The sequence below is a fragment of the Tachyglossus aculeatus genome, chromosome 15, assembly GCF_015852505.1.
Source record: "Tachyglossus aculeatus isolate mTacAcu1 chromosome 15, mTacAcu1.pri, whole genome shotgun sequence".
Lineage (NCBI taxonomy): Eukaryota > Metazoa > Chordata > Mammalia > Monotremata > Tachyglossidae > Tachyglossus > Tachyglossus aculeatus.
In genome coordinates, this window is record NC_052080.1 from 17,406,625 (window position 1) to 17,427,046 (window position 20,422).

At 43.7% G+C, this 20,422-nt stretch overlaps 1 protein-coding gene across 1 annotated transcript in view; it reads left to right on the forward strand.

Moving 5' to 3' along the window:
* RAB40B (RAB40B, member RAS oncogene family) overlaps window positions 1-20,187 on the forward strand; it is a 69,652-nt gene extending 49,465 nt beyond the window's left edge. The window contains exons 2-6 of the mRNA XM_038757164.1: window positions 1,831-1,891; window positions 6,933-6,993; window positions 7,830-7,907; window positions 10,985-11,207; window positions 18,944-20,187. Of these exons, the coding sequence (XP_038613092.1) occupies window positions 1,831-1,891; window positions 6,933-6,993; window positions 7,830-7,907; window positions 10,985-11,207; window positions 18,944-19,215 (695 nt within the window). The 3' untranslated portion in view covers window positions 19,216-20,187. The remainder of the gene's footprint in view (window positions 1-1,830; window positions 1,892-6,932; window positions 6,994-7,829; window positions 7,908-10,984; window positions 11,208-18,943) is intronic.
* The last annotated feature ends 235 nt before the right edge of the window (window positions 20,188-20,422 follow it).

The window sequence follows — 20,422 nt, forward strand, 5'->3', positions numbered from 1 at the left end:
TGATTGATTGATTGATTATCATTATCAGCAGCCATAAGAGTAGCATTTTTTGAGTGTTATCTGTGTGCAGAGTACTATGAAGTACTATAAGTACTTAAGGCCTCTTAAGGAGGAGATGGGATTTTTGGAAGGAGTAAATATGTGTGTCTTATTATCATTATCAGCAGCCATAAGAGTAGCATTTTTTGAGTGTTATACTGTGTGCAGACTACTATAAAGGGCACCTACTAGTCTATCAGTCAATCATACTTATTGAGCGCTTACTGTGTGCAGAGCACAGTACCAAGCACTTGGGAAAGTACAATGCAACAATAAACCATGACATTCTATGTCATACTATGTGCAGAGCACTTTTCTGGGTGTCTCAGCTATGGGGAGCACTGCATTGATCTTCCTTCTGCTGTGCCCAGAGCACTGAACAAGGAACTTCTTTGGTCTGGAAATCAACCCAGCTAAGGTTGGCTAAAATGAATCACTGGACTGGATCCCAGACATTTTGTAAAGAGTTAATTTCTCATTCTTTCTGCCCCAAGTGATCCTGTAGACTGAAAGCTCGTTACAGACAGAGAACGGGTCTACCAACTCTGTTATATTGTACTCTCCCAAGTGCTTAGTATAGGGCTGTCCACACCAAAAGCGCTCAATAAATACCGCTGATTGATTGATTGGAACTATTCGTGGGCATAACTGGAAAATCCAAGGGTTTTTCCATCTTTCCTGATGGCTCCTTGAGGCCTCTTTTTTTTCCCGAAGGCAGCATGGGCTAGTGGAAAGAGCAAGAAACTGGGAGTCTGAAAACCTGATTTCTACTCCTAGCTCTGCTTTTGGCCTGCTGGGTGACAAGTGCATGCCATTTAATCTTTTTCTCAGTTTCCACAATTGGGGGGAAAAAATGCCTGCTCTCTCAATCTCTTTGATTGTAAGCCTCATGCCTACAGACTGTGTCTACTTAAATTTTTTATGGTATTAGTTAAGCGTTTACTCTGGCCCAGGCCGTATACTAAGTGCTGGGAAAGATATAAAATAATCAGATTGGATAGAGTTCCTGCGGTATTTAAGCGCTTACTACAAGTTGGGCACTGTACTAAGCACTGGGGTGGATACAAGCAAATTAGGTTGGACAAAGTCCCTGTCCCATGTGGGGTTCACAGTCTTCATTCCCATTTTACAGATGAGGTAACTGAGGCACAAAGTAAAGTGACGTGCCCAAGGTCACACAGTGGACACGTGTTGTCCCATACGGGGCTCACAGCCTTAATCCCCATTTTACGGATGAGGTAAAATGAGGTAAAATCACAGAGAAGTTGTGATTTCCCCAAATATCAGTGCTAGTGCTTAGCATTTTATAAGCACTTAATAAAGTTATTAATATTATCATTATTATTAGCTCCTGGAGGATATCTTAGGAATGTTCAGTGATTCAGAGCTTTACATTCACTGGCCAAGTTTTGTTCTGTCATGGCATTTGTTTACTTTGTGAATTTCCTCTTTTTATGGGATTAGTACTTATTTTGTGTCAAGCATAGTTCCAAGTGTTAAGGTAGATAGAAATTAATCTGGCTGGATACTGTCCTTGGTCCACATGGAGCTAACAGTCTAATTTAGGAGGCAGAACAGGGATTGAATCCCAGTTTTGAGGTTGAGTAAAGTGAGAACCAGAGAAGTGACATGATTTGCCCAAAGTCACACAGCAGGCAAATGGCAGGAACCCAGGTCTTGTGGGTCACAGGCCCGTGCTTTATCCACTAGACTACCCCACTCTTGTTGAAGACACCATTTTTTTATGCTTAGCACTGTATTTAAAGCTTTCCTTGGACTCTTTTTTCGTAGGTATCGATTACAAGACCACCACAATTCTTCTGGATGGCCGACGGATAAAACTTCAGCTGTGGTAAGTAGAGATGGGTGTCTTAGTTTCTTTGCCATTGTGTAACCTATCCACGCTAATAGTGATTGTGACATTTGTTAGGTGTTTACAAAGTTCTGTGAGCTGGATGTAAATACTGTGGTGGGTACAATGCAATCAGATTATACCCAGTCCCAGAAGCAGTGTGGCATAATGGATAAAGCACAGGCCTGGGAATCAGGAGATTGTGGATTTTAATCCCAGCTCCACCATTTGCTTGATGCATGACCTTGGGCAAGTCACTTCAATTTTCCAGGCCTCAGTTACCTCATCTGTCACATGGAGATTGAGACTGTGAGCCTCACAGGTTCTCTGAAAGCAACTTTTGGTCCACGTCTCTATACTGGTTAGAAATTAGCCCAGTATTACCTTCCAACTCTTGTATGTCGCACTGCTGTTCATACATCCCAGTACCCTGCTAACTTCAGGGAAAAAAAGTCACTAAATTGTTGATCCATTGCTGGAGCTTTTGGTAAGCCATGACCATGGGATCTTTTTCTTTGGCACTTATTGCTAGCCAGTGTACGAGGTTTATTTTGTGGCCTTGGATATGCCCATTCTGGTTACAAAGAAGACTCTTCTCACAGAATCAGTCAAGGGTATTTATTGAGCGCTTACTGTGTGCAGAGCGCGGTACTGAGTTCTTGGGAGAGTACAATAAAACAAAGTTGGTAGATGAGTTCCCTACCCACAGGGAGCGTACAGTCTAGAGGAGAAAAATCTTCCCCCAAAATATTCTTTGCTTGATAAAGACACGATTCAGAGAGTTAACTTTGGTCCTGAGAGAAGTTGAAGATGAGAGACAATCTTGGGAATATTGACATCTGCCCCAAAGGGCACCCAAGTGTCCTAAAAAAAATATTGGAATTATTAATAATAATACTAATTATTATTATTATTGTGGCTTGTAAGTGCTTACTATGTCAGAGGAACTGTACTAAATTCTGGGGTTGGTACAAGAAAATCAGGTTGGATGCAGTCCCTGTCCCACCTAGGGCTCACAGTCTTAATCCCCATTTTGCGGATGAGGGAACTAAGGCCCAGAGACGTAAAGTGACTTGCCCAGAGTCACACAGCAAAGTGGGAGAGTCAGGATTAGAACCCAAGTCCTTCTGATTATCCTGCCTGGGCTCTATCCACTAAGCCATGGTGCTTCTTAACTGTGGCAAAATTTTCTTTAGGAAACCAATTTGTAAATTCAAATGTAGACAGGTTCCCGTGCAAAAAAGAACAGGATTCCAAGGTATCTGGGGGAGAGGGTCCCTGCCTCTGGTCCCCTAAGAGGCAGGAATGGAGGTATTTGGGATTTGGGGAATAGGTTTCAAACTCCTCAATCAGCCAATCAACCAATCCTTAAGTTAATGGTATTTATTGAACACTTACTATGTGCAGACCACCCTACAAATCACTTGGGAGAGTACAATACAACAGAGTTAGCAGACATGTTCCCTGCTCATAATGAGCCTACAGTCTGGAGGGGGAGACAGACATTAATATAAATGTTATTTATAATGTATAATTTAAAGATATATATATATATGCTCAAGTAGCAGCGTGTTCTAGTGAAAAGAGCCTGGGCCTGGGATTCAGAGGATCTGAGTTCTAATTCTGTCTCCTCCACTTGTCTGGTGTGTGACCTTGGGGAAGTCACTTCACTTATCTAGGCCTCAGTTACCACATCTGTAAAATGGGGATTAAGGCTGCGAGCACTATTTAGGACATGGACTGTGTCCAACCTGATTATATTGTATCTACCCCAGGGTTTATTATGATGCCTGGCACATAGTAAGCACTTAACAAGTACAATAAAAAAAAAACAGCCCATGGACTTCCAGACCATTCAAAAAACTACTGAACTTGTGAAAACAGGGATAAGCTTGTATCTTCCCCAGCACTTAGAACAGTGTTTGACCCATAGGAAGTACTTTTATTTTATTAATGGTATTTAAGTGCTTGCTATGTTCGAGGCACAGGCCTAGATACAAGTTAATCAGGTTGGACACAGTCCATGTCCCAAATAGGGCTCAAAGTTTTAATAATTAATTATCAATTATTAAAAGATAAAAATTAATTGTCATTGGTATTATTATCAATTGATAAGAAAGCATTTAAATGCCATTTAAAAAATCTCCATGGCATGCACATTTCCCCAGTGACTGCCTGGACTTATCTGTACTGAATTGGGGAGTCCCAGAAAATGAACTGGGCCCCAAGGCCCTAGCTTCCCAAGCTCCATACTTTGAAAAGAAACCTCTTTTCCCGGCATTCCCCAAATTTCAGTTGAGGGGAGCCATTTAATCTGAGGGGTCTGTCTGGAGCTGACTTCATTAAGATTACGAACGATATATTGCCATTTTCAAACATGCCCTCAACAGCCTAGCATTTTCATTTGAGCTCTATAGCACTTGTAGGCTTTTTTTCTCCATTGAGCCCCATCATTATTGCAGTATTATATTTTTATAAATGTTTGCAAGTCACATGAAACGTATTCACAGTCCTCAGTCAATCAATCAACCAGTGATATGCCACATTTTGGAACTCCCTCCTCTTATTTGTTCGACTGAGTTTGTGAGCACTTCATTGACTCCACAACAATGTGGGTACCTCTGGGTAGGGACCGTCTCTATATGTTGCCAACTTGTACTTCCTAAGCGCTTAGTATAGTGCTCTGCACACAGTAAGCGCTCAATAAATATGATTAAATGAATGAATGACTGAATCTAGAGCTGGTCTAGGTGCGCCTTATCATTGAGGAGGTCATGTTGAGATGAATCCAAAAACTCAGCAGTCATATCTGTAATTTATTAGGTCTGTAGTTTATTATATCTGTAATAAATTTATTTATATTAATGTCTGTCTCCCCCTCAGACTGTAAGTCCAATGTGGGCAGGTAATGTCTATTTCCCAAGCACTTATTACAGTGCTCTGCACATGGTAAGCGCTCAATAAATATGTTTGAATTGAATCTTGGCAGTTTCCATCAGTTGTCTCCCCCTCATCAATAAAGCCCATCACCCTTTTGTAGAAGGAAATAAAATTAGTCTGGTGCAGTTGGCTCTGTACAAAGCAGTTTGGGCTGCTTCCTTAGAGCTTTTGTTCTTATAGGCAGCTGCAAATTGATTAATGGGGATTCGCCCTTCCCAAGAATCAGTGTTCACATGACCAGCCTGTCTTTCTCAATGTCGTCCTTTTTTTAAAATGAATACTAGGAATAAAACAATAATAACAATAATTGTGCTATTTATTAGATGCATACTATGTGCTAAGCACTGTAATAAGCACTGGGGTTGCAACAACATAATTAGGTGAGACACCGTCCCTGTCCTACACGGTACTCACAATCCAATCAATGGTATTTATTGAGAGCTTACTGTGTTCAGAACACTATGTTAAGCACTCGGGAAAGTACAGTGGAGTAGCAAGAACAGGTATCGAATCCTTATTTAACAGATGAGGAAACTGAGGCACAGAGATTGATTGGTAATAATAATAATTATAATAATTATGGTATTTGTTAAGCACTTACTGTGTGCCAAGCACTGTTCTAAGCGCTGAGGTAGATACAAGGTAAGCATGTTGTCCCTCTTGGGGCTCACCGTCTTAATCCCCATTTTACAGATGAGGTAACTGAGGCTCAGAGAAGCTAAGTGACTTGCCCAAAGACACACAGCTGACAAGTGGCGGAGCCGGGATTAGAACCCATGACCTCTGACTCCCAAGCCCGGGTTCCTTCCATTAAGCTGTGCTGCTTCTCATACTGAACAAAGCTCAGCGTATCTAATTTCTGAGTCTTAAGTGTCATTCTCCTGTTAGTACAGAATTAAAGCTTTGCCCCTGTTAAGTTCTGAACCCAAGACTCTTTTGCTTTGCTTTGTCCTCTGTCATTTGCTGTTATATTTATGAGGTTTGGCTTTGGCCTTAAGCATTTCCTCATACGTGTCCATGGCAAACATTGCCTCTTTCAATGGATCATTTCCTTAGTTTGGATTCTTCCTATCTCCCAAGGTCTTAACAGTCCTTTCCAGCCTGGTGCCACATTATTGTTTTAATTAATTAATTAATTTATTCAATCATATTTATTGAGCACTTACTGTGTGCAGAGCACTGTACTAAGCTCTTGGGAAGTACAAGTTGGCAACATATAGAGACGGTCCCTACTCAACTGCGGGCTCACAGTCTAGAATGATTATTTTAATTATCACCATGGTATTAAATGCTTATTGTGTGCCAAGCACTGTGGCGAGCACTGGAATAGAGACAAGATGTTCATATTGGACACAGTCCCTGTCCCACCTGGATCACGCAATCCAAGAGGTAAGGGGAGCATCTCAATTAAATTTCATGTGCATAGTCTCAATCCCATTTTTTTAAATGCAACTTGTTAAACTCTTACTTTGTGCCAAACACTGTTCTACCCACTGGCATAGATAAATAGTAATCAGGCTGGACACAGCCCCTGTCCCACCTGGGGCTCACAGTCTAAGTAGGGGGGAGTAAGATTCAATCCCCATTTTGCGGATGAAGAAACTGAGGCCCAGAGAAGTGAAGTGACTTGCTCAGTGTCGCACAGCAGACAAGTGGCGGAGCCAGAAATAGAACCCAGGTCCTTCTGACTCCCATGCCTCTTTAAGCTAAGCCACACTGCTTCTTGGGAGGCAGATGAGCTGCTCAGCTTTAGTTCTTTAGCATTCATTAGTTCTGAAATCAGAATTGTAAAAATCTTACCAGGTCACATTGAGTTCTTCTCCTGTCAGTGTAGGATGGCACATTTTAATGTCTCGTTCTGTGTACCAAAAAAGACCTGTCAGAGGCAGTGAGATCTAAAAAACCCGAGCCCTATTTTTCTAGACTCTCTTCAGTCCAGCGTCAGGAAATAACCCTGCAAGGAAGCAAGTGGAGATTCTGTTTGGTTGCTGTCTTTGCTGAGTGACGGATGGGAAACAGGGTTAGGGTTTCTGGGGCCAAGTTTAGGGGGAAACATGATTTTCCCTGATTCCTTTTTAATAGCCTCCTATTTTGTCTTTAGGGATACATCAGGCCAGGGAAGATTTTGCACAATATTTCGCTCCTATTCCAGAGGTGCTCAGGTAAGGCTGGAATTGCTTGTTACTCTGTGTGTACATATCAAATGAGCCACATTTTAAAATTTCTAAATAATAATAATGGTAGTACTTGTTAAATGCTTACTATGAGCTGGGCACTGTACTAAGCGTTGGGGTGGGTCCAGGCCAATCAGGTTGTAAAAGCCAATGAATGTGATTGTCTTTTTTTATGCTGCCTCCATTGAATGCATTCTACATTTCCCTCGTTTCGGAGATGTGGGTGGGACATAGAGAAATGGCCACTGCCCTACTCCCCTCCTAATTAATAATAATAATAGTTGTGGTATTTGTTAAGCGCTGGGGTTTATACAAGGTAATCAAGTTGAACACAGTCCATGTCCCACATGGGGCTCACAGTCTGTCCCCATTTTCCAGATGAGGTAACTGAAGCCCAGGGCAGTGAAGTGACTTGCCAGAGGTCACACAGTAGACATGTGGCAGAGCCAGAATTGGAACCCATGTCCCCTGACTCCACTAGAACACACCGCTTCCCCAACAAAATGCGGGGGTCGAACCCGGGACCTTTCGAACTTCAGTCTAACGGTCTCCCAACTGAGCTGTAATGTGGTCCGCCCTCATTCAAGGAAGCCAGACTCCCACTTCCCACCTGCATTTCCATTCAGGGTGAATTCACTGTCACCGCACCCCTGCCAAAGTAGCGACCCGCACAGTTCCCTCATCTGTCCTGAGTCTGTAGAGACATGGGAAGCGGGTGGTTAAAGGTTTGGAGATTTCATTTAATCACTGGAGGACATGTGGTTGTGTAATAGAGATCTAATGCTTTCCAGAATTATGAATACGTATTTGTTCTTTCACGCTAGGGGGTGATTCTGGTGTATGACATCGCCAATCGCTGGTCTTTTGATGGCATTGATCGGTGGATTAAGGAAATTGATGAGGTAAGGTGTATGTGAGCTGAATAAATGACTTGTATTAATAATTATAATGATGGCATTTATTAAGTGCTTACTACGTGCAAAGCACTGGTATTGAAAATCCCCAATTAGGCAGACCGTTTACCTCATTAGAAAATTTGTATGTATTTCTTTGTCGGCCAGTCCATACCAAGCTTGGGCTGTGTTCACCCTGATTAGCTTGTATCTATCACAGCACTTGGTACAGGGCCTGGCACATAGTATTGCCAACTTGTGCTTCCCCAGCGCTTAGTACAGTGCTCTGCACACAGTAAGCGCTCAATAAATATGATTGAATGAATGAATGAATAGTAAGTGCTTAACAAATAAAATAATAATAATAATGATAGTTGTAGTGATAATAAGCTTTAGGAGCCTAGGTTGAACTCAGAAGGAATCTAAAGAATCTAAACTCAAGATCTCTAAGTATTGCTCAGGAAATCTAGCCTGTGATCTTCAGTCACTCGTTATTTATTGAGCGCTTACTGTGTGCAGAGTGTCTTGCATCTTGCACTGTAATATTTATTGAGCACTTATTGTGGGCCAAAGCAGCATGGCCTAGTGGAAAGAGCACGGGCCTGGGAGTCAGAAGGACCTGGATTCGAATCCCACCTCCCTCAACTTGCCTGCTGTGTGATCTTGGGCAAGTCACTTCACTTCTGGGGCTCAGTTCCCTCATCCTCATCTGTAAAACTGGAGATTAAGACCGTGAGCCCATGTGGGACAGGGATTGTTTCCAACCCGATGGTCTTGTATCTACCCCAGCTCTTACAGCATTGCCTGGCACACAGTAAGCCCTGAGCGAATGCCACAGTTATTATTGTTATTATTCTCTGTACTTGTTTCCTCAATTGTAAAAAAAAAAAAAAATGAGGATTCAAACCCTGTTCTCCCTCCTAATTAGACTGTGAGCCCCATGTGGGACAGGGACTGTGCCTGATCTGATTAGCTTGTACCTATACGATCGCTTAAAACAGTGCTTGACACACAGTAAGCACTTAAATACCATCATAATAAGCGCACTGTACTAAAACGTTTGGAAGATCTCAGTGCAGTAGACACAATCCCTGCTCTCGCTCAGTAAATGCTTGCTAAAATGCAAAAGAAGAGAAAATTATCTTCAGACGTGCGAGCTCTTTAGGAAGTTGAACCAACCAATCCAGTAGCATATTTAGTAAGCTCCTTCTCACTGCGTGCTTGGGAGAGTTTTGAGAAAGGGCTCCTCTCAAGGAGTTTACAACTCAAACATATTCAAGATCTCTGCCCACCCATTCACTGCCTTTGTCTAAATTTCACTGTCCAAGAGTTAAGGATTAGCAGGTATTTTATCCCCATTTTACAGAGAAAACTGATGGGTTGATTGATTAAATGCTGAGTGGCTGTTAGGCTGAAACATCTGGGATGGTAATAGTATGTATCAAGCACCATAGTAGACTCAGGGGCAGATACAATCAAGTCAGACCTAGCAGGGCTCACAGTCTAAAGAGATGGGAAAACAATTTATTTAATCCCCATTTTGCAAATGAAGGAATTAAGGCTCAGTGAAGTTTGTGACTCGTCCAAGGTCACCCCAATCAGCCGAGCAGTGGAGTTGAAGCTACCAAGTCCCCTTGCCACCCAGGTTCTTTCCTCTAAGCCACATGGCTTCTCTAATAATAATAATTATGGTATCTGTTAAGCACTTACTGTGGGCCAAGCTCTGTTCTAAGTGCTGGGGTAGATACACAGTAATCAGGTTGTCCCAGTGGGGCTCACAGTCTTGATCCCCATTTTACAAATAAGGGAACTGAGGCCCAGAGAAGTGAAGTGACTTGCCCGAGGTCACACAGCAGACAAGTGGCAGAGGTGGGATTAGAACCCAGGCCCTTCTGACTCCCAGGCCTGTGCTCTAGTCATGGTGGTAGGAGATTAATCCGAAGGAGGTGGGTTCTGGCAGCTTTGAGGAAAGGGTAAGAGTGAGGAAAGGGTTGGAGGTGGAAGAGCTGGTTTCAGACGCCTCTTGGTGGATGAATCAATGAATATGATTTTCTCTGCGCTGCCACGGTGACAGAGAGGAAATGGCAGAGGGAAATGCTGGGACCCCACAAAGAACAGAAAGAGGTGTTGACCTCAACTCTCCACACCGGAGTGTGGATGCCCTTCAGGAGGGGGCAGGCAAGGGGAAGTAGGGGGTGGAAAGCCCCTTGATGAGGATGTCCCAGGGCCAGTGGAAATGAACTGATTAGAGTGGAATCTCCTTGTAAGCAGGGGAATGGTCACTTTATTATTCTGAACTCCCCAAGAACCTAGTACAGTGCACCGCACCAAGAGGGAGCTCAATAAATTTGATGGCTGATACTACTACTACTTTTAATAATTGTATTTATTTGTATTGATGCCCATCTTCCCTCCTAAACTGTGAGCTTGTTGTGGGCAGGGATTGTCACTGTTTATTGTTGTATTGTACTTTCCCAAGTGCTTAGTATAGTGCTTTTCTGTCAGTAAGCATGTAATAAATATGATTGAATGAATAAAATGCTTCTGATTCAGGGACCCCTTGTCTTTCATTGATTCTCTCATTTTCCCCCTGAGCACCATGAATGATTATCATCTATGGGACAGTGATGCTAGGACAGAGCAGGAACCGTATTAATAGGCTCCCTGCCACCATCTTGTTGCTAAGGGCAAGGCAGAAGAACATCCCAGGTTTCTCCGTCCTCATATGTAATCAGTAACAATGCCTGAAGAGCGTAATAACTGTGATATTTATGTGCTTATTCTGAGCTAAGCACCACAGTAGATACAAGAGAATCAGGTCCCACATGGGGCTCAAAGGAGGGAGGACAAGTACTGGATCCCCATTTGGAAGATGAGGGAACTGAGGGCCAGAGAAGTGAAGTGACTTGACCAAGGTCACACAGCAGACAAAAGGCAGACCCGGGATTAAGACCCAGGTCTTCTGGTTCCCAGGCCCCTGCTCTTTCCACCAGGCCATGCTGCTTCTCTAGCCTTCTCCTCCTCTCTCCATCTTTGTCTCTCTCTCTCTCTCTCTCTCTGTCTCTTTATCTCTGTCTCTCTCCCAGCATGCTCCTGGAGTCCCGAAAATCCTGGTGGGAAATCGCCTCCATTTGGCCTTCAAGCGACAGGTCTCAACCGAGCAAGCGCAAGCCTACGCGGAAAGGCTGGGCATGACTTTCTTCGAGGTCAGCCCGCTGTGCAACTTTAACATCACCGAGTCATTCACGGAGCTGGCGCGGATCGTGTTGATGAGGCACGGAATGGACCGACTGTGGAGGCCTAACAAAGGTAAGCTGAGGCAGGGGCTGGGGGTGGGAGGTGAGAGCGGAGGGGAGAGGCCAACTTCGTTTCCTCTGGCATTGACTTCATACCCAGCAACCATGGCAAAGCAGACACATAAAGTGGGAAGGAGACTGTGATGACCTTTAAAAAGGAGTTTAAGCTCAAGGATTTTAGAGAGGAATAATAATAATAATAGCATTTGTTAAGCACTTACTATATGCCAAACAGTTCTAACCAAAAAAAGGCAGTTAAAAAAAAGCCCATATAAATAATAACTATGGTATTCGTTTAGCCCTTACTATGTGCCAGTTACTGTACTAAGCGCTAAGGTGGATACAAGCTAATCAGGTTGGACACAGCCCATGTCCCACTTTGGGCTCACAGCCTTAATCCCCACTTCATAGATGAGACAACTGAGGCCCAGAGAAGGGAAGTGACTTGGCCGAGATCACTCAGCATCCAAGTGACAGAGCAAGGATTAGAACCCAGGTGATCTGATCTCCTAGGCCCATGCTCTTTCCATTACACCACACAATTTTTCTATTAGCAACTTTCTGAAATCAATCAATCAGTCGTATTTATTGAGCACTGACTGTTTGCAGCACACTATACTAAGTGCTTGGGAGAGTATAGTAAAACTGAATTGGTTGACACATTAGCTGCCCACATCAAGCTCACAGTCTAGAAGGGAAGGCAGACATTAATATAAATAAATAAATTATGATTATGTTACATTCATGCAATGGGACTGAGGGAGGGGTGAATAAAGGCTGCAAATCAGGGCAACACAAAAGGAAGTGGGAGAAGAGGAAATTAGGGCTTTGTCAGGGAAGGCCTCGTGGAGATGTGCCTTCAAGAAGGCTTCGAAGGTGGGGAAAATAATTGTCTGTTCCAAGCCAGAGGCAGGATGCGGGCGGGAGGTTGAGAGAGCAGATGTAGACAACTCACTCAATAAGTTTAGAGAGGAATAATAATAAAATAATGGTATTTGTTAAGCACTTACTATGTGCCAAGCACTGTTCTAAGTACTGGCTGGTGGGGGGGTTGGGGGGATGGTAGGGTAGAGATGGGGTGATAAGTGGAGGGAGCCGTGTGGTTGAGGGAGGGGCTTTTTTAGGATAGGGGAGACATGGGTATAATAATAATCATAATGGTATTTGTTAAGCGCTCACTATAAGCCAAGTGAAGCAGCGTGGCTCAGTGGAAAGAGCATGGGCTTTGGAGTCAGAGGTCATGGGTTCAAATCCTGGCTCTGCCGATTGTCAGCTGTGTGACTTTGGGCAAGTCATTTAACTTCTCTGTGCCTCAGTTACCTCATCTGTAAAATGGGGATTCAAACTGTCCCCCCGTGGGACAACCTGATCACCTTGTAACCTTCCCAGTGCTTAGAACAGCACATAGTAAATGCTTAATAAATGCCATTATTATTATTATTATTATTACAGGGTAATAAGGTTGTCCCGCGTGGGGCTCACAATCTTAATCCCCATTTTATAGATCCTGAGGAACTGAGACACAGAGAAGTTAAGTGGCTTACCCAAGGTCACATGGCGGAGCCGGGAATGGAAGCCACGTCCTCTGACTCCCAAGCCCGGACTCTTTCCAAAAAGCCACGCTGCTTCTTGCAATGCTCTTTGAAAGCTGTGGGGAAGAAGCCACTGGGGAATGAACAGTTGAAGATGGTGGTTAGGGAGGGCAGAAGGGAGGGGGCAAGTGTTTTGTTAAGGTAAAATAATTGATTTGTCTTATTTCCATTTGTGTATTCTCTGCACTTAAATCTGTACCCTTTGGGTATCTGGTATTTACCCCACCCTCAGCGCCACAGCACTAATGTACATATCTCTAAATTATTTATATTAATGTCCATCTCCCCCTCTATACTGTAACACTCATTTTGGGCAGGGCACATGTCTACCAACTCTATCTCCCAAGAGCTTAGTACCGGGCTCCACACATAGTGAGCGCTCAAAAAATAGCATTGATTCTCTTCCAGCGCTTAGTACAGTGCTCTACACATAGTAACCACTGAAGATATACTATGACTGCTACTAAAACTGTCATTATGCAGCCACCATCACCTGCTTAAATATCTGAGTCAAACTGTGACGTGAATGACTTAGAAGAACAATTTCAAGCCGAGTGATGATTGTTTCTTTGTTTTGCTGGGACAGAAAGCAATTTCTGGAAAAAGCCCATTATGTTGAGATGATTCACTGTGAACTGATTGTTTACCGAAGGAGGCTCTGAGTAATAGGTCGGTATCTGGTTTTTACATAGGCTCATGTTAGAATGTAGAGTCCAAGTTGTTGACTCTGGAATATTTCTTCAATCAATCAATCAATCGTATTTATTGAGCGCTTACTGTGTGCAGAGCACTGTACTAAGCGCTTGGGAAGTACAAGTCGGCAACACATAGAGACAGTCCCTACCCAACAGCGGGCTCACAGTCTTGAAGGGGGAGACAGAGAACAAAACCAAACATACTAACAAAATAAAATAAATAGAATAGATACGTACAAGTAAGATAAATAAATAAATAAATTAATAAATAGAGTAATGAATATGTACAAACATATATACATATATACAGGTGCTGTGGGGAAGGGAAGGAGGTAAGATGGGGGCATGGAGAGGGGGACGAGGGGGAGAGGAAGGAAAGGGCTCAGTCTGGGTAGGCCTCCTGGAAGAGGTGAGCTCTCAGTAGGGCCTTGAAGGGAGGAATAGAGCTAGCTTGGCGGATGGGCAGAGGGAGGGTATTCCAGGCCCGGGGGATGACATGGGCCGGGGGTCGATGGTGGGACAGGCGAGAACGAGGCACGGGGAGGAGATTAGGGGCAGAGGAGCGGAGGGTGCGGAGTGGGCTGGAGAAGGAGCGAAGGGAGGTGAGGTAGGAGGGGACTAGGTGATGGACAGCCTTGAAGCCCAGGGTGAGGAGTTTCTGCCTGATGCGCAGATTGATTGGTAGCCACTGGAGATTTTTGAGGAGGGGAGTAACATGCCCAGAGCGTTTCTGGACAAAGACAATCCGGGCAGCAGCATGAAGTATGGATTGAAGTGGAGAGAGACACGAGGATGGGAGATCAGAGAGAAGGCTGATGCGAAAAAGAACAGAACTGCTGGTTTTAAAGCAGTTGTTTCCACAAAATGCTATTCTTAGAAGAAAAATTACTTGCGGATTTCCTACTTTCTCAGCAAAACATTGTGTCCAACCTTATTAGATGCAGCTATTAATCGTCCCTCCCCTCTGCTTATCAACCTCACAGTTGTCCAAACAACATTGAGCCATCAGAGGAGAGTACACACAGTATGCAACGAACGAGATATTTTCCCAGAGTAGTATTGCTGGGCATGGCAGGGGGTTTACAGGAGGCCTTAATATCTTTTTTCCTTCGGCCTCTTCGGAACTGTTTAATTGGGCAAATTTTCCTGATGCTTGTAAGGGAAAATAAGGGTAAGGCAGTCCCTGGGTGTTGATGAACCGTCCACTACTGTAAGCTCCTTGCAGGCAAGAAATGTCTTTTTTTTTAATGGCATTTGTTAAGCAATTACTATGTGCTAGGCACTGTACTAAGTGCTGGGGTAGGTACAGGTTACTCAGGTAGGATGTAGTCCTTGTCCTACTTGGGGCTCACAGTCTTAATCCATATTTTGCAGATGAGGTAACTGAGGCCCAGGGAAATTAAGTGACTTGTCCGTTACAGTAGGCAAGTGGCAGAGCAGGATTAGAACCCAGGTCCTCCTGATTCCAAATCTGTGCTCTATCCACTAGGCCATGCTGATATCAATGCTGTCACACTGTTCTCTCCCAAGCATTTAGTATAGTGCTCTGCGCACAGTAAATGCTCAATAAATACTGCTGAGTGGCTGATTGAGAGGAGGAAAGCTTTTTCTTACTTTCTCTGGGTGTCTCCCCAAATCTGAGCCTTCTGGGAATGGGAATATCCAGTTTTTCAAAAATATAATTTTAGTGGGTCACCACAGCAGAAGCAGCAGAAGGCTTGGGGTCTAGTCTTGATAATTCGGGGTGCTTGGGCAGTGGGAAATGATAATGATAAAAATTTATTCAGTGCTTATTGTGTGCAGAGCCCTGTACTAAGTTCTTGGGAGAGTACAGTACAGCGGAGTTGGTAGATTCGTTCCCTCCCTGCAAGCAACTTTATGGTCAAGAATGGGGTTTTAATGGGAGGCTCTGGGCAATAGCCGCTTCACCCAATGTGAGGCAGAGTCTCACATCAAGCGAGAAGCAGTGTGGCCTAGTGGATAGGTAACTGAGGCACAGAGAAGTGAGGTGATTTGCCCAAGGCCACACAGCAGCCATACGGCAGAGCCGGAATTAGAACCCAGATCCTTGTTACTCCCAGGCCCGCGCTCTATCCACTACGCCATACTGCTTCTCAATGAATGACGCCAGACCTTTTATTTTCCCAGAGCAAATCTGTATTCTTGCAAATGGACAGTTTGGAAAGACCTCAAAGCCAACCTCATCCCATATTCCACACCATAAGCTTCTGTGTCATTAGCTGATTGTTGCCCGTGTGCATTCAAATGCTCCCTTTCCTAATTGGACGATCAGACTCAACGCCAGAAGAGTAAATAAATTACTCATCTACAGGCATGAATTCCTAGAAAAGTCTCCATTTTTCCATTGCCGTAATTGAAGCACAGCCCCAGTGAAATCTACTTCTTAGCGCTGAACAATTATCTCATTTAGTGGTTTGTTGTAAAATGCCAACATAAATTGTCAAATGCTGAAAACAGCTGCATTTTTTCATGGCATTTATGAGGGAGGGAGCGTTCACACTCTTAGCACTACCAGAGTTGAACAATGATTCCCCATTCTAGAATCAATTCAACTTTATTGGGTTATGTAATTTTGACATATGAACTGCAGTTGCGATAATTGTGATAATGGTTATTATAAATAATAACAACAATAATATAATAATGATACTTAAGTGCTTACTATATGCCAGGCACTGTACTAAGCCCAGCAGTAGATACAATTTTATCAGGTTGGACACAGTCCCTGTCCCACATGGGGTTCCCAGTCTCAATCTCTGTTTTACAGATGAGGTAATTGAGGCACTGGGAAGTGAGGTAATTTGCCCAAGGTCACACAGCAGACAAGTGGCAGGACCAGGATTAGAACCCAGGCCCTCTGACTGCCAGGCCCGGGAGTCAGGCTCTCCCACTCCCAGGCTCTATCCACTACCCCATGTTTCAATGGTAAAGGAATAGAAGGAAGGGAAGTCACTTATACTGAACTGGACATTCCATGAGCTGGAAATACATCAGAAAAAGATGCTTTCCATTTCTCTCCGCAGATAATAGCTTTGGGCTTAATGATTCAGCTACAATCTTTTATATTATTGTCTGTCTCCCCCTCTAGACTGTAAACTCATTGTAGGCAGGGAAGGTGTCTACCAACACTGCTGTATTGTACTCTCCTAAGTGCTTAAGTATAGTGGTCTGCACACAGCAGTCACTCAATAAATACTATAGACTGACTGAAGGGCCCCTTAAGATCTCTCTTTCTGATTGAAATATCCAGATAAGCCAATTTCAGTTTGCAAACTCAATTTTCTGGATCATTGGTACAGGTCGACATGGCCTGAGCATTATTGGACAGAAAGAGCAAAGCCTAGGAGTCAGAGGTCCTGTGTTCTAATCCCAGAACTGCTGCTTTGTCTGCTGTGGGAATTTGGACCAGTCGGTTCATTTCTCTGTACCTATTAGCTCATCTGTAAAATGGGGATGAAGACTTTGAGCCCTACATGAGAGATGGACTGTCCTAATTAGCTTGCATCTACCCCAGCACTTAGTACAGTGACTGGCGCATAGTAAGCACTTAAACCAAAAAAAAAAAAGAAAGGAAAGAAAAAAGTAAAAAGGAAGGGCTAAAGACAGTGCTGCCATTCTCAGGATCATACCTGGGGAGTTTCCAGTACTCTACCAGTCTCGAATATGGGAGGCCTATCTATTCCATTCCTAGCTTGGGCCGTGGCTAGGGAGTAGAAGGCAATCTGCTACAAGTCAAAATTCACCTGTGCTGGGCAGCAGCGGAATGGGAGAGAGTCGAGGGTGGAGACTCAGGTTGACTGCATGATAGGAGGCGATGGTAAACCACCTCTGGAATTTTTACCAAGAAAACTCGGTGAATTTGGTACCAGAACAATTGCAGATGGAGGTGGGGCATCCTGGGAGAGATGTGTTCATGGAGTCGCTATGGGTTGGAGACGACTCGACGGCCTAAGAGAAGACAAGAGGCAGTGCTGAGGAGTCAATCCCCCTTATTAATGATAATAATAATAATAATGATGGCATTTATTCATTCAATCATATTTATTGAGCACTTACTGTGTGCAGAGCACTGTACTAAGCGCTTGGGAAGTACAAGTCGGCAACACATAGAGACATTCCCTACCCAGCAGCGGGCTCACAGTCTAGAAAGGGGAGACAGACAACAAAACAAAACATATTAACAAAATAAAATAAATAGAATAATATGTACAAATAAAATAGAGTAATAAATACGTACAAACATATATACATATATATATATTTATTAAGCACTTACTAGGTGCAAAGCACTGTTCTAAGCACTGGGGAGGTTATAAGGTGATCAGGTTGTCCCACAGGGGCTCACAATCTTCACCCCCATTTTACAGATGAGGTAACTGAGGCACAGAGAAGTTAAGTGACTTGCCCAAAGTCACACAGCTGACAATTGGCGGAGCTGGAATTTGAACCCGTGACCTCTGACTCCAATGCCCGGGCTCTTTCCACTGAGCCACGCTGCTTCTCTATTGAAGGCCCATCTCCGCCAAGAGGCCTTCCCTGACTAATCCCCCCTTTTGTCTTCTCCCACTCCCTTCTGCATCACCCTGGCTTGTTCTCTTTATTTATCCCCCTTCACAACCCCGCAGCTCTTATGCCCATATCCATAATTTATTTATTTATTCATTCAACCATATTTATGGAGCGCTTACTGTGAGCATTAATGCCTGTCTCCCCCTCTAGACTCGTTGTGAGCAGGAAATGCGTCTGCTTGTTATATTGGACCCTTCCAAGCGGTCAGTACAGTGCCCCGCAAACTGTAAGCGCTCAGTAAATACGGTCGAATGATTGAATAAACTATATTTTATTGGTACCCTAAGCATTGTGGGTGCTGCCACCTTGTGGTTTAGTAGATATTCATTCATTCACTCATTCAATCGTATTTACTGAACGCTTACTGTGTGCAGAACACTGTACTAAGCGCTTGGGAAGTCCAAGTTGGCAACATATAGAGACGGTCCCTACCCAACAACGGGCTCACAGTCTAGAAGGGGGAGACAGACAACATAACAAAACATGCAGACAGGTGTCAAGTCATCAGAACAAATAGAATTAATGCTAAATGCATATGAGACACAGCATGGTGTAATGGTTAGAGCATTGGCCTGGGACTCAGAAGGTCATGGGTTCTAATCCCAACTCCACCGCTTGCCTGCTGTGTGACCTTGGGGAAGTCACTTCATTTCTCTGGGCCTCAGTTGCCTCATCTGTAAAATGGGGGTCAAGACTGTGAGCCCCACGTGGGACAGGGACTCCGTCCAACCCGATTTGCTTGTATCCACCCCAGCGCTTAGTACAGTGCCTGGTGCATAGTAAGCGCTTAACGAGTACCATAACAATAATTATGATTATTAGACAAAGTGCCACATTTCTAACCGCGGATTCCGTTCTCTGTCCAACAAAAGTTCTGAGTTTGCAGGACCTCTGCTGCCGCGCCATAGTGTCCTGTACCCCAGTGCACCTGGTGGACAAACTCCCTCTGCCAGTCGCCTTAAGAAGCCATCTCAAGTCCTTCTCCATGGCCAACGGCCTCAACGCCAGGATGATGCATGGACGCTCCTACTCCCTCACGGCCAGCAACAACAACAAAAGGAACAGCCTCAAGAAAGTTAAAATCATCCGCCCGCCTCAGAGCCCACCCAAAAACTGCACCAGAAACAGCTGTAAAATTTCCTAAAAAACCGTCCCCCACCACAGAGGATGCTGCGACCTGGCTTCCCAGATCCCACGATCCTTTTCCGTGGCTCATTTCAGGGGCTTGACCGGTCCTTAGAGGAAACCCTCCTTTCGCTTGTTCATGATGATTATTGATGCTTACAGTTGAGTTTGACCTGTTCAGTGCCATAAAAAGCTACAAAACGGTTGAGTTTTTCTATTTTTGGCTTGGTTGTGCATGAAGTCTTCATTTTAGATTTGTGTCGAGGAAGGGAACCATTTGCCTTTGTCTGAGATCTTAATCGTGAGAAGCCGTGTCACCAAGTTATTACACTGCATCCTGCTTCGTCGAGATAACTTATTTATAAGGACGTAGACATGAGTGGCAGCCAGAGTGCCGATTTGGTTGGACTTGAGCCCACTGTTGGGTAGGGACTGTCTCTATATGTTGCCAACTTGTACTTCCCAAGCGCTTAGTACAGTGTTCTGCACACAGTAAGCGCTCAATAAGTACGATTGATTGATTGATTGACTTTTCAAAATGCAATGTATTGTATACATTGCTTTAGAAAGACAGGGGAGAGGGATAAGATAAGGGTGAAATTTCAGTAGTGTCTGACTTTTTGTAAAAGTTCTATTGTAACTTTGAAGCACTAATTTAAATACGCTGCAGTTGTGTATAGAGAGTATTATGCACAATAGAGCTGTCCAATTTCTGTATGAGACTGATTTGATAAAAATTTTGCTATGTTATTTAATACTTTGGGGGATTAATCTGTGATTTATATGCTTATTTTTCTGTAAATCTACATTTTTTGTACCAGATGTTCTGCAAGTTACAGAGTTACGGGAAGAAAATGCCAAAGACATCTGCGGAAATGTTGAATGCCATCAACATATTTGCAAGAGATCAGAAGAAGAGTAGGCCTGAAACGTTGTTTTATAGGGAGTGGAGTCAACGCTGTTATTTACAAAAATAAATGTTTCTGAAAAATGGAGTGTGAACTTGGATCTCATGGAGGGTTGGGATGGAAGAATGTTTCTTTCTCTTTAGACTTTGTAGTAATAATAATTGTGGTGTTTGTAAGGCACACAACAAGTACTATTGATTAACCAATTGCCCTCCTGAACTTCCATTCTCATGGTTAAGGATGGTTTAATCATCCAATCCCCCTAACTCTCCCCTCAACATCCCCGAATTGATTTCCCTCTAGAAATGAATAATGGAC